Source organism: Furipterus horrens, unplaced genomic scaffold (genome assembly GCF_987537825.1).
Source record: "Furipterus horrens unplaced genomic scaffold, mFurHor1.1.pri manual_scaffold_9, whole genome shotgun sequence".
Classification (NCBI taxonomy): domain Eukaryota; kingdom Metazoa; phylum Chordata; class Mammalia; order Chiroptera; family Furipteridae; genus Furipterus; species Furipterus horrens.
Genome location: NW_028327179.1, coordinates 72,323,110 through 72,338,156, shown reverse-complemented (window position 1 = coordinate 72,338,156; position 15,047 = coordinate 72,323,110). Strand labels below are relative to the sequence as shown.

General features: G+C 34.8%; 1 protein-coding gene across 1 annotated transcript in view; it reads right to left on the bottom strand.

Moving 5' to 3' along the window:
* The window catches only part of CFTR (CF transmembrane conductance regulator), a 265,793-nt gene that overhangs the window by 20,167 nt on the left and 230,579 nt on the right, over positions 1–15,047 (bottom strand). The window contains exons 23-24 of the mRNA XM_090287405.1: positions 13,008–13,163; positions 3,395–3,484 (exon numbers count right to left, since the gene is read on the bottom strand). Coding sequence (XP_090143531.1) covers positions 3,395–3,484; positions 13,008–13,163 — 246 coding nt within the window. The remainder of the gene's footprint in view (positions 1–3,394; positions 3,485–13,007; positions 13,164–15,047) is intronic.

Sequence of the window (15,047 nt, the reverse complement as noted above, 5' to 3'; positions counted from 1 at the left end):
AGAATCTTAAAAGCAGCAATAGAAAAACAGAGAGTTACTTACAAAGGGGTCCCTATAAGACTATCAGCTGATTTCTCAAAAGAAACTTTTGGTGAACAGAAGGGATTGGCAAGAAGTATTCAAAGTGATGAAAAGCAATGACTTACAACCAAGATTACTCTATCCAGCAAAGCTATCATATAGAACGGAAGAGCAGATAAAGTGCTTCCCAGATGAGGTAAAGCTAAAGGAGTGCATTGTCACCAAGCCATTATTAAATAAAATGTTAAAGGAACTTATTTAAGAAAAAGAAGATCAAAACTATAAACATTAAAATGACAAGAAACTCATAACTATCAACAACTGAATCTAAAAAAATAAAAACAAAATTCAACTAAGCAAACCAGAATAGGAACAGAATCAGAGGTATGGGGATCATTTGGAGGGTTATCAGCAGGGAAATGATGCAGGGATTAAGAAGCATAATTGGTTGGTACAAAATAGACAGGGGAAAGTTAAGAATAATATAGGAAATGGTGAAGCCAAAGAAGTTATGTGCACAACCCATGGACATGAACTAAGGGGGGTGAGATTGCTGAGGAAAGGTGGGTACTGGGAAGAGGGGAGCAAAGGGAAAAGAAATTGGGACAACTGTAACAACATAATGAAATATACTTAAATAAATAAATAAATATAGAGGTGGGAACCTAATGGGAGACAGAGGACAGGATAATATTTAGGAAAAAGGATAGAGGGAAGAAGGTCGAGAGACAAGGAGCCAAGAGAGAAGGGGGACTAATGTCTATTTGAGATGGACTTTGTAATCTGATAAGAGACTTCATGGGAAAAGTAAATAAATGTTTCACCACACACACACACACACACACACACACACACACACACACACACACACAAAAGAAATACAGATTGGTAGTTAGAGAATAGTCACGTAGATGTAAAGTACAGCATAGGGAATGTAGTCAATAATACTGTAATAACTATTTATGGTGTCATATGGGTAGTGGATTTATCCTGGTCATCACTTCATAAGATTTACATGTATAATCACTATGTTATACATCTGAAACTAATATGATATTATGTCAACTATAATGAAAAAAGTTTTAAATTATTTAAAAAGTTCAAATAATGCTATCAATTTATTGGGCCACAAAACTAGGGGTCTCTTGTTTCCCCTTGGGCTTTAGTCTGTTTTGAGATTCTCTTTGTCCATACAGCTGGTAAAGTCAGTGATTCTGGAAAGAAGCTATCTGCCCTGATTTGTTTTGGAATATGGAAATTAGACCATCTCAGTTCATGGAGTACTAAGATGAAGGTGTGGTCCTAGGGCACAAAGGGACAGGGAGCTGTTTGGGCCAGTTTTGCTTCCAAACCTTAGCATTACTAACCAGGCATGATCCTCTTGGCTTGACACAATCTAGTCTAGATCAGAAAATATAAGGATCTAGAGTTTGGGTCCAGATCCAAGCTAGGCATAAAATGTTACTTGGTCTGTTGTTGTCATCACATATGCTTGTGATTTTCATTTGGGAAAAGGGGAATTATGCAGGAGGTGCTGTTGGGATAAGATTCAGGAGTTTGGTTATCTGCCATTACTCAGTTTATTTTCCTTGAGAGACATGAGTCATACCAAGGTCATGGAGATGACTCAATGATGACATACATCCTAGTTTGTCCCAGATCATTCTGCTTTACACTTTTTCCCAGTATCCTGTCCAGTTTAGAAACTGACACTCCCTCAATATTCCTGTTTGGATAAGTTATATGATTTAATGCCTAAGCCCTATAACTTTTAAAACTATTTTCTGCTTCTCTGGGCTGTTGCTTATTTGTCTGTATACTATTTTCAGGTCTCTGTAGAAAAAAAGCTTATCACCACTGCTCAAAGCATATGACATTAATGTAAGGACAGCATCAACATTTCCATTTTCAAATAGCAAATTATTAAAAAGAGGACCAGTAGAAACAGAATACCTCAAAACAATTTAATCAAATGAAACTCAAGACAGATATAAATTTTGCATTCTACTGGTATTTAAAACCTTAACTATGTCTTATAAAATTTTAGATATTTTTATATTCCCGATTTTCTGTAAATTTTATTATGGCTTGGCAACATTTGCAGATCTTATAGTCTAGTGTCTCCCTTCCCAAGTTTCTCTCCCACCACATTGTGTTTCTATAGTTCATTTTCAGAAGTCACATCCAAGATCTTAAAATGTGTCACTTGCAATTTAGTTAATGTTTTCTTTTTAAAGAAACCTGTTTGTTGGGTAATAAGGAAACTTTGATAATAAAAAGGGTTCATCTAAGTGCATTTAGGAGCATATTAAGGTTGGGTACTCAATGGGTAAGTGTTTAACACTCACGGGCATTTCAAAGCTTCAGGCAGATCCACTCTGAATGAAGGCAGAAAAAGAAAGAACATTTGGGATAAACAGAACTGTGCTAAACAATGACCAAAAAGACAGGAAATAATGGAATAATATTGTTCCTTAAGAAGACCTTTGAATTTCAATATTCTTCAGTCCCATAATTGTGGTCTGTCACCAACCAGAGCTTTGAATTTGAGCCTCAGGCTTAATGAAATAGAGCAATTTATGTTCCCCCTTACCTTAACACGATGCCTACATTTCAATAATTGTCAGTTTACTGTTGGGTGTTCTATTAAAGGAACCAAGTATTTCACTCTAGCTCTTTCCCCTCACCCTAAATTCCTGTGTATAGTAATTTCAATTATAATACACTACCTATTGGGTAAATAAAAGGTATTATGAATTTATTTTAATTCATATACATCCTATATGGTGCCTTAATGACCTCAAGGAATGGAGTATGCAGTATCTAGGTCATTGGCATTGTGCCTAGAAGCACTCATAGCCAACACATTCCCAAAGGCATCTGATTCCTGATGGCTTTCAGAAAAGACTATAGTCATCTGTAGGTGCTACAAAATGATCATGATCCTTCTGTGTTAAAACAATGCTTCTCAGAGAAATACATCATATAAAAGCAAAGTCTCCTCCTTATGTTGGGGAAGCTTCAAAACCCAGACAGGGAGTAAATGAGAAGGTGTAGAGATGATTCTTTGTATCAGGACTAATCCTGGTGGGCTGTAGATGTCTGGGTCTCTCCTAGTTCGTATCTCATTGATGGGGGGAAGAAGGCCAAAGAAATGCTATTTCTGGGGCCTGGTAGATGGAAACTAAACACTGAGGAGAGGGGAAGGTCTAATCCAAAACACTGGGTGGGTTCTCTAGATGTGTTAGAGTTCTTCAGCTTAAAGTTGTAAATATACACACATGCACAGATGTGTAAAATTATCTCAGCTATGACAAACCACTCATGTGTGCATATGTTACCTTTTTCAAAATATTTCAGTTATCATCCTTACCTCATCTGCAACTTTCCATATTTCTTCATCATTCCACTTTTCATAGGGATCCAAGTTTTTTCTAAATGTTCCAGAGAAGATAAATACTTTCTATAGTAATAAAGGAGAAAAAAAGGAAAGCATGAATAACCTAAATATATTTTTATTTTTCCTACATTTAATTATGAAATATTTCAAGCAGCAGACATATTTTAAAATAATACAATACCCACCCATGTACTTACCATCTAGTTTTCTTAAATTTTTAACATTTTATATTTGCTTTGTATCTTTTATTAATAAATAAAATATAGCTACATTTGAATCCCCTTATGAACATGTTTCTAATCACAATGTATTTAGGATAAAAAAATTAAGGTTATTGTAAATTATAGGAAATTAAATTTTTTATTCCTAGGAATATTTCTTATTATAAACAAGTACAATATTAAGTAGTTAAATTTTTTAAGATTATGAGTTACAATGGTTTGAACAAAGTTTTCTTTTGTATTAATGTATTTTCCTTGAATTTCTTTTATAAACTTAGCTTTTAAAGGGAGTTTGAAATTGAATTACAGACACTTACTTCAACACATGTTTATCTGGTGTATAAACCAAGGCGCACATCTACTTTCAAAACCAGACAAGCTCAGGAGAATTAACTTAGAAATCAGTGAAAGATCAGAAATAAAATATTCACTTAACCAAATGCATGTTACAAAGGGAAGGAAGGCAGATGAGGCTGATCCTGCTGAGGTAACACAATGACAATCTAACTCCCTGCAAGGAGCACTGCTAAGCTATCATCCTGAGTCACTGTCTATTTAAGTTGACCTATATGATAAAATAATGTTTTGAAAGAAATTCTCTATCTAACTGGAAAGTGCTGATACAAAAATAATAATATTTAGTTCTTTGTGCCTATGGGTGAACTGAAAAATATTTCTGATGTTAATGTTCAGAGTATTTTCTGCTTTGCCTTTTTCTTTTGCCTTTGGTTAGTAACATGCAGTAAGGAAAATTAAGAACTGAATTTCTTGAAGTCTTAGTCTTCACAAATTGCCTTAGACTGAGAGAGAATGGTCAGTACCAATCTGATCTATAAGGAAGTGCACAAGGCAAGATGCCTCCAGATTAATGGTGTCTGTGCCTCTCAGACAGAACAAGAGGCATTAGAGACCTCATTCTCCAGTACATAATTGATGGCTTAAAGAACAAAGTGTTGCCAAATAGTCAGGAACCCTCTGGAACCCCAATAAGAACCTTATCTGTTTTCACTTAACCTGCATTGAAATTCTTCCTAAGGGATGCATACATTGCTTTACAGAAGTGGATATAAGACTTGACTAGGTGACTCATCTTATCATAAGATACAAGATAGATATATCTGTGCATCCTCCTCCAAGCTTCCAAAGAAATGAAAGTAATGTCCAAATAAGTTAAAGAGAGCAGACAAAGGAAGTTATCAGAGAATTTGGATAAACTAAGGAAAATTAAAGAAGTGGCTCTGAGAACTTGAGTTAAATCAGCAAGAAAGTGGTTTTATTTAGTACCTAAAACTCAAAGGCTTGCCAATGGAATTTTGCCATTTAGTATTTTTTTACGTTTTTCTTTGAATGTTGTAGTTCTTAATATGAAAGGTTTCTAGCATTACTGAGAGGGATGGGAAGTAACTGTGAGAGCTTACCAAACATCAGATAATGTGTTATGTACCTTCAGAAAAGTTATCTTCACTGGGAGTTAAGCGGCTGAAACACAGAACTCTGGCTTATGGTGCCAGGTTAGGCTCTTTATGTGTAATATCTCTTCATCTTCATATCAACCTTATGAAATGGATCCTATTATTGAACATGAAGCCATCACAGCAGGGAAAATTTAAGTGGCTTTCCCAAGATCACTCAACTAGCAGAACCTGAGGGTGTTTGTCTTCAACCCTGTGTTCCCCACCATCATCGCAAAATGCCTCAAATCCTACAAAATTTTTCCCCTGATATGGAGCTCAGGATAGATTAAAGGTTGGGAAGGAGCAGCCTTGTGGGTCCATTAGATCCCAACAGTGCTCAGTAACGTAGTCTTGGTTAAAAGTACTGCTATCCATATCACTGATGACTGCTCAGGTCCTGCACTGTCAATGGAGAGATTAGCTTCCTCTTCCTAAGCAGAACCTGAGCTGAAAAGTTCCATAGGGGATATAGTGTCTTTGTAAGTTTCAAGGAAACTAACATATCTAATGGAACAGCACAACAGAAATTTTTACTGCAGGTAATTGGAATAGTGCTGTTATTCTGAATGACCTTTGGTAGAGGCCAAAGGTATCATGACATCAGAAGTTATTAAAGATAAAGTGGTTTGCAAAGATGGTATAGTAATTTAGCTCTGACTTGGTAGATATACCTGGAAATAAGAACCCATGCTCTTTGAGCCTCAGTGTTCTCACTGAAAATGGGAAATGCCATCTTTCTTCTCAAATCTACTATACATCTAGGCTTTCAATTTTAATACATGACTCCTTCATTTCCTCAATCCAGAAACTTCAGAGTTATTCATGATTTATCTTTTTTGCTAGTCCTCCCAAAGGAAATGAATCTCAGTCCGGTGAATGGTTTTCCCAAAATATATCTCAAGTCCATTTATTTTCTAGCTCTATTGCTACCACATAATTCAAGCCATTAGCACCTCTCTCTGGAACACTGCAAGAAGCTCCTAACTGATCTTTTTTCTTCACTCTTGTCTCCATTCCAGTCTACTCTCACTTAGCAACCAAAGCAATCATTACAAGTATAAATTGGATTATGTCATTAATCTTTTGAAAAATCTTCAGTGGCTTTCCATTGCACTCAGGGAAAATATAAGAGGGTCGACAGATGATACATGATTTAGCCCCTTCCACTCCTTCTAGCTCATTTAGTGCCCTTCTCCATACCCCTCCCCATTTCACTCCAGCCATATGGTTTTCTTTTACCCCCTCACTTTCTTTACACATTCTAGTCTCCTTGCCTAAGAATCTCACCCCCTACAGTCTTCCCATGACCAACTACATCTGAACCTGCAACCTAGGCACATGCCCTAACCAGGAATCGAACCTCAGATCTTTTGCTTTGCGGAAAAATGTCCTACGAACTGAGCCACATTGGCCATGGAAATGCTTTAATTTTAAAGAAAAGTTAACTGATTCAGTTAAAATTCAATTTCATACAATTAAATCAAACATTCCATTCCCATCTCACAAATCACATCTGGTACTCTCTTGCTTGAAGTTTCCACAAACTTATCTCTAAAGCCGAGACATCTTTGAAGGTCATCTACATCCTTTTTCCTGGCTTACAAATGCAATAGCCAAGTCCCTTAAAAGTTAGATAACACAGTCATACTGATTGTATAGCTATATATATACATATGTATATATATAGTTTCATATTTATATATGAAACTATAAATCCCTCTTTAAAGAAACTGTTCACCAAATAGCAAAACTAGGATATGAAAATATTTGATATTTAAGGTCATGTATGTGTGGTATAAAGAGCAATTCTTGGGACTCAAGGAAAAATAAAGAGAGCACCATTGTTCATTGCCTGACTAATATCCTTCCTGAAGCTGACTTAAGACAGCCAAGCCTACATGGAGTGCTCAAAGTTGCTCATATATCACTGCAGTAAGCAGTATGTTTTATACTTTGGATATTATGTGAAAAACAAAAAAGCAGTTTGGATTCTGTGATAACTGAATGTAGAATAAGTTAAATGAGTCAGAGAAATTACTTCTATTCTTAAGGATAAAGTGTCTTTTTTTTTTTTTTTTACTCAGAATATATACAGGGTGGGGTAAAAGTTGGTTTACAGTTCTAAGTATGCAAAGCGCAGTTTATTCTTCTGTTGCCATTTATTAATTACTGCATTATTTTCCATACAAACAACTGTAAAAACACACATATATACATGAATGTGTATATGTTAATATGTATATATATTTTTATCATGCTGAGTTCTCTTAAGGTATCACTCAAATGCTTATAAGCACCACAGTTACTGTGATCTCCTCTTTTGGACATGTCTGCAAAATTTTTTACAAGTTGAGTCTGAAAAATAGAAATTCATCCGATTTGAATAAATCAAGAATGTAATGAATTATACGATGTTTAAAAATAAGTTTTGCTTTGTTTTTAAGAACATCTATTAATGAGAACAAGGTAAATAAAGTATTTGTTAGTCAAAAATGTTTAAAGTTTATAACAAATAGAGAATAATTTTATAAGGTCAATGTACATAGCATTTATTTGTAAATGATTACATGTAAGATGTTCAAATTATTGTTTTCTGTAACGTCATTTAATGCTTTAAAACCTATTATAAGACAACATTTTAGCATATACTTTTTCAGAGGTAGCATAAAAAGTGTTTTCTAGATCTGACCAAATTATCAAAGACATCAAATTTTTAGGCTCAGAAATACTAATATTGTATTGTACTGATAACCATACTAGTTTATTTTCCTCCCTTGATTTTGGAACTCCACTCCCACTGTCTTCCTCATTAATTTTATCACAGTACAGCTCCCACTCATTTCCTTGCTCCTGATTCTGCCTATCTGAAGTACATCATCCCCATGCTGCTAACAGCTGCACACCATTCTACCACCATTTCACTACCCCTTACTAGCTCAAAAGAGTCAACTCATCCCTCACTTTTGAAATCTTTCCTCTTTCTCCCAACGCTAACACATAGCCTCCTCTTCCTTAAGTCTCTCAGCTTTTTCTAGTTCCCATCTCTGTACTTGCTCATAATATCCCTGCCTTGGATCCTGGAATAGCCTTTCCACAACTCCGTGCCCCAAACCTCTCTAAAACCTAGAAACTTTATGGACCACCTTAATTATTACCTCCTTTGTGAAATTATCCATACCTATTTGGATATATATCTTCAATTCAATACAAAGATGAGGAGGACATTATCCATTGCCCTTAAGGAACTATAAATGATACCAACCACCACAACCCAGTGTATCGTATTTACTACATGCCAGAGAGTAGACTAAGTATATTACTTATTACTTTACTTATTTAATCCTGAAAAAAAATCCAATGAAGGAGTTACTACCAGTATACCCATTTTATAAATAAGGAAACTAAGGCTCAGAGAAATTAAATATCTTGTCTAAGATTATACAACTAGTAAAATATGGATACTAATAGAACTATAATTTCTAGTAAAAGAGATAAAGCATTTAATGACTCAACACAAACAATGTATATTGAATTCCTACCATGAAAGCTATCGTGTTATATGCTATAATAAGAGATACAAAAATTAGCAAGGTAAAAAAATCTATGTTTTATTTATCATTTCTGGCTGTGTTCTCTGACTGGTGATGATTTTGTGTTTAAATTCTGCTTCTTTAACTAAAGTGTCTGCAAAGTGTTTATAATACTAGTGAAAATTAAAGAAATACAGAGATAATCCTAAGACAAGACATAGAGAAGTAGCAGGAGAGATACATAAACATAGTTCTAGATCTCATCTGGGACTGGGTTTTGGGAGTAGAGAGATGAGGTTAGAGTCAGGGTTAATGGGGATAAGAAAGTGAGTCAGAAAAGACCACCTGGCAGAGTTTAATATTTGTGATGGCAAAGTGACAGTGGTGAACGGAGATTGTCTTAGAGGAAGTGCATGAACATAGGAAATGAGAGAGAAAAGTGAGGTATCTTTCATGGCACAGTAAGTCCAGCTGGAATGAAACATAGAAGTGCCCAAGTGAGAAGAGTGGTGGATCTGTCTGGAAAGGTTGGGTTGGGACCTGACTATCAGGGACGTAACCACAATGGAAGAATCAGGATCTATTCAGTGGAAGAAGGAGTTCCCAAAAGGCAAATCATAAAATTCTAATGTTGCTTTAAAAAGCTTAATTTGTGTGCAAAATATAAAGTATTCCCTCACTTATCATGGGTATTACATTCTAGAACCCCGACCCCCCGCGATAGATGAAAATCCGTGAAGTAGGAACCTTACATTTATTTTAGTATTTATATACATATATTTAAGGCTTTATAAACCCTTCCCACACACTTATAAATTGTTCCCAGTCCCTTATGAACCTTTCCCACTCCCTTAACCTTTCCCACACTTTTATAAACACTACTTATGTTCTTAAATGTATTCTATACTCTTAAACCTATGTAACTTTAACAACATACATATACAATACTGCAAAATCCCACGATGTAGTAAAAAAATCTGCAATAAATAATTAAACATAATATTTTTAAAAACCCTGCTGCTATACAGTGAGGCTGCAATAAGTGAACTGCGATATAGAGAGGGACTACTGTAATGGAGAGATGCAAAGAAGAAGATGAAGAGAAAAATACAGCCATGGGAGTAGAAAAGAAGGAAGGACACAGTGATATGCTGGGGCTGGATTCTCTCAAAATTGCCTACAGCACTCCCTGACTAGCACCTGCCATGACTCATGACTATACTTAATTACATATGTTTAATTTATCATTTTTGTTTCTTCCTTTGATCCCTGACTTACAGCAATGAGTGTAAATTTGAGCTTCTCATTGGAAGCTCCTAGGTTGGATTGGGAGCTTGATACCACTAACATAACTATTGAATCTATAGTACTTATTTAAGCATATAGAAGGAGTTTAATAACTAATTGTTAAATTGTGAATTATTGTTAAACTGAATGAGAACTGTTGCGCTCCCAACTTCATTGTTCATACGTACAGATAGATATTTTGGAACAATCTAGTATCTCTTACAGCAAAAGATGTTCCAACTTTGTTGTCATAGTCATATGTGGGCATGGATTAGTTTTGAATGAGAAAGTCTCTTTGCAAGAATAAGCTTACTCATTGCCTCAGAATAGCTTTGCAGCCTTTCAAACTTTTAACTGAAGCTTTTAAAATACATTAAAAAATTATTTTTCTGTTTGTCATGAATTAAGTACTTAACAAAGTTCAAGGCTAATGAACAATTTTAAGTCTCATCTTCAAATTGCCTAAGCCAGTGGGATTATGACTGTAGGCCTCATTGTCTACTCTCCATGCTCTCAGAGCTCACGGGTAAAGTAGAACAAATTAAGGAAGACTCCACCTTGAAATGTATACAATACCTTGTTTTCCAGGCTGGTGCATCCTCCAAAATTACACTCTAGCTGTAGGAGGGAAGTACAGAGAAAAAAAATTGCAAGAACTTGCCAAAACTAATAATATTTTGATATTCCATGGCCAGTGTCTCAGGTTCACTGTTGGAGAAGGCAAGTTTCTGGCTCAAAATTCCTGTTTCATGTGTTTGAAAACAAGTAGCTAATTGACCCAGAGATCTCTGATGTCCCAGTGTCAGAGATCTTGGGGGGAACTATGCCCTTGCAAGGTCAGAAAGATGAAAGGAAGAAAAAGAAAAGCAATAAAAAAGTTCTTATAGGGTTTTTATTTTCTTTTTCCTTATTTTCTCTTCTTTAGGGTCAAACTCACAGGAAGGATAAAAATTAAAAGCATCTCTTAATTTGGATGTTTAAAAGGTATGAAGAGTTTGCACTCTTTCTCTCTTTCTTAGGTATTCACTGAATGGTCTCAAGATGTCACTGTAGAAGAAATAATACATTTGTCTATAGACAGTCTTGTGGTACTCAGAGACACTCCCAGAAACCAAGGTTATAAACACATACAATGAGAAGCATTTTTGTTAGCATGATAACACATTTGTAAAGGCATATCTCAAAGTATTTCTTGTTTAGGTTATAAAAACCTTAAAGGCATATAAGAGAGAAAATGAAATAAAGTCAACTTTAGAAGATTCATTTTGTCAGAAAGGTAAGATAAAGAATTTTCATAACTCTGACCCACTCAGTTTTCCTTCAGGTCTTGCATATTTGGGTTTCTAAATAGAACACTTAAAAAAACAAAAACCTCTGTATCACATGACAATTAAACTAAAGGACTTCCAGTGAAATAGAATTTATTTTTTTTAGAACTTAGCTTATTCTAATAGGCAGGATTTTGTGAATAACAAGGAAACAAAAGTTTCATTTTATTATTAAAAAACGGGATCAGAAAACTTAGAGTCAACTGAACAGCAATTCTTCTGAGACAACAAGATTCTATTCTGTGTTCTTCAACATTGTCATTTTGCCTAATGATATCATCCTGGGATACTTGTAGTCCCACAGTTTACCTTTAAATCATCTAACAATCTCTTTTTTTCTTTCTGAAGAAAAAATATTGTTTTTCAAAGTTCAACTAGGATTAAGCATCTGGCAACATGGCAAAGTTCAGACAAATTAACTAAAAGTATCAGTCTAGAGACACAATATTTACCGCCTCATTAGCTGAACAGAATAAACATTTACAAAGGTAATCTATCAAAAAATACAAGCTTTTTCTTAGGCTAGCTTTATAGTCAATCTACTGGGAGATGCTCTTAGCAATTTACCTTTATATTAAGAGTAGATAATTTTGAGTACCATGGTAGTGGAATGGATTCAGTGCCCATTAAAACAAAGAGGGCAAAATGATTACTAAAACAGCAACTTCAGTACTCTCTTTCTATATTGTGGTTCACTTATCGCGGCCTCACTGTATTGTGGGATTTAAAAAAATATTATATTTAATTATTGATCGCGGATTTTTTGCTATATCGCGGGATTTTGCTGTAGTGTATATGTATGTTGTTAAAGTTACGTAGGTTTAAGAGTATAGAATATGTTTAAGAACATAAGTAGTATATATAACAGCGTGGAAAAGGTTAATAAGGGAATGGGAAAGGTTCATAAGGGACTGGGAATGGTTTATAAGTGTGTGGGAAGGGTTTATAAAGCCTTAAAAAATATATAAATACTAAAATAAATGTAAGGTTCCTACTTTGCAGATTTTCACCTATCACGGGGGGTGGGGAGGGTGTCTAGAACATAATACCCATGATAAGTGAGTGAATACTGTACATCCATAGAGATGAGAGCAAATACTAGTAGATATATAGCACATGCCTTTCAGATCTGCTCACATTAAAGACATTCATTGGTTTCCACTTGGATCATTTAAAAATGGAACCATTACTATTTTTCTCATATATAAGAATCCCTCTTGCATAACAGAATGATATTTAGCCAGTGAGGATAGAGATCCTTTGTGACCTGCATCAAAAAGTGACTTTCAAAAAATATCTACAGATTAATCTGACATGATTCATTCTTATCAAAAGAACAAAAAACAATCTTTACATTTTTTGTTTTCAATTTTACTACCTCATGCTTCCAAGTGTTTGTTATTTCAAAGGCATCTTTTATATCTTGCAAAGAATTTCTCAACCTGCTGTGATTGCTAATTTGGAACACAGACCACTGAAGCAGGAAAAAATAAGCTGATGAAAACAAAATCCCCATGCTTTTACTATAGATTCTGTGTCTGGGACAGGCTACCAAAACTATTAATATTTCCATAATGGGATGTCAGAGAATTCTAAACTTTTAGAGATAGTTTTTCTCCCAATGAAAATGTTCCATTGCACAAAATGGACAGAAATATATAGCGAATATATTTTTCAGGAAAATTGGAATTTCTTGAGTACAAGCATCAAATAATGGTAAAATTGTATTTAGTTACTTTTTTCCCTAGTAAGTCTTTCCAGCTTACCTGTGGTATAACTCCAAAGGCTTTCCTCCATTGTTGCAAAGTTATTGAATCCCAAGACACACCATCTATTTGGATTTCTCCTTCGGTGTTCAGCAGTCTCAAAAGAGCCGATAGCAAAGTACTCTTCCCTGACCCAGTTCTTCCCAAGAGGCCCACCTAGAATATAAGAGTGATGACATTACTCCTGTGATATACAGATACTCTACCATAAATGTTAGCTAGTACTATATTTCAATCAAAAAACACTGAAACTGTTTAATTTTTAATCACACCAGGGCAAGCTTTTCACTTATTTATTCAAACCTTTTTGTGTACTCCCCATTCTGACTAATTTTGATCTGGAACAGAATACAGAAGGTGGCAATAAAATTGGATCCCTCGTGCTGGCTTCATTAATTACAGACCTTCAGTAATAACAAAAAGGTTGAAAATACCCATTTTATATCAAGGAAAAACGAAGATAAGTGTCTTAACACACATCATTTCTAAGGGTGGGCTCAAGCCAGAAGCAGAGACCTATAGTTTGTCCTAGTGGCAAACATAAATAAAAACTTAAAAATTAACAAATCTGAAACAATCCCAGTACTTAGATACTGTCCTTAATAAATAAGCAAGCATCAGGTTCAGGCCTGACAATAAACAAGACTAAGTTCAGGTAGCTACACTTTCCCAGAGAAGATAGGTTGGGCTGGTTACTCCTCACAGATAGGCAACTGGAAAATTGTCAAATCAAATTATTACATCCATCCTGATTGATAAGGAAAGAATTTTGGAAAGCAAAAACATATTAAAAATATTCTTATTACCTAAAAATTATAAGAGCGTAGTATGGAAGTGAGAATGCCATAAATAGCAAGGCGAGTACAGGTGCTACTGGAGACTTAGAGGCAAACTCTGTGTTCTGAGGTTGACTCAGATTCAGCACGTGGAGGAAGGTGCTTTGAGTGAGATTGAACATTCCTGTAGTTATTTAGTGAATAAGCTGCCCAACATTTAGAGGCACTGAATAAATGTTCATTTCCTTCCCCTTACATTATTCCTTTTAAAAAAAATCATTTAGCTTTGTATAACCAATCTGAATATGCCTTGCATAGGTGAGGTATGGACAGAAGAGGAGAAAAATTTCAATAGGAAGAAGTGATTTTCTTTAAAGTCATATCAAGAATGTTTGATAAAAAGTGGTCCAGGCCCTTTTATCACTGGTCAGAGTTTTAATGACTAGGATAAATGACATGTTCCTTTTCCTTAAGAAGCAAATACTGATTTTTGGAGCACTCAGTTTTTATGTTGGAATGAGACTAGATTCAGATAACTTGTCAATCTTTTGTTTAGCTTTAAAGTTTTTAGTTACTGCTCTGGTTTCCTCATATTATTGAAATGCTGATATTGCAGTATGTTTGACATGTTTTTCATTTAACACGAACAAATCTTACTGGTTCATACATAACAAAATTGTCTTGTTATTTATATACTTGACACTTGCTAATTCTTTTCCAGGATTTGTTTTGCCAGGCTTCTCAGTGGCCTGTTGAATAAGCCAGGGTACTTCTCATAAATAAGCTTTTAATATCTACCCTAAGTTCAAGTCAGTGTTTTCCAATAACTTCAATGCATCTCCTCTCTGAGAATTTTGGATCAAAATAAATTAAACTATTATGTGGAAAGTTAAATAGTGTTAGATTTGGTGCTAGTTGTAATTGCACTGTACCATGAATAGAAGAGTCTCAGTACCTTCTTTTCAGAGTAACTGAGTCACCATTTTAATACTACACAGATTGAAACCTATTGTAATTATTCTTTATCTCCTGGTGGTCTCCCGAAATCAAGATGCCAAATTAAATGAATCTTATATCCCCAAAATAACAACTCTACCTTGTAGATGTTTACATATCTATTTAAAAAACATGATCAAACTTCCAGTCAAGATGAAGGCATAGGTAGACATGCTTCGCCTCTGCAAAACCATAGAAAGATTTCAACCAGATCTCAAAAAAAAAAAAAAATAAATAACAACAAGAACTGTCAGAAAATTGAGCTATA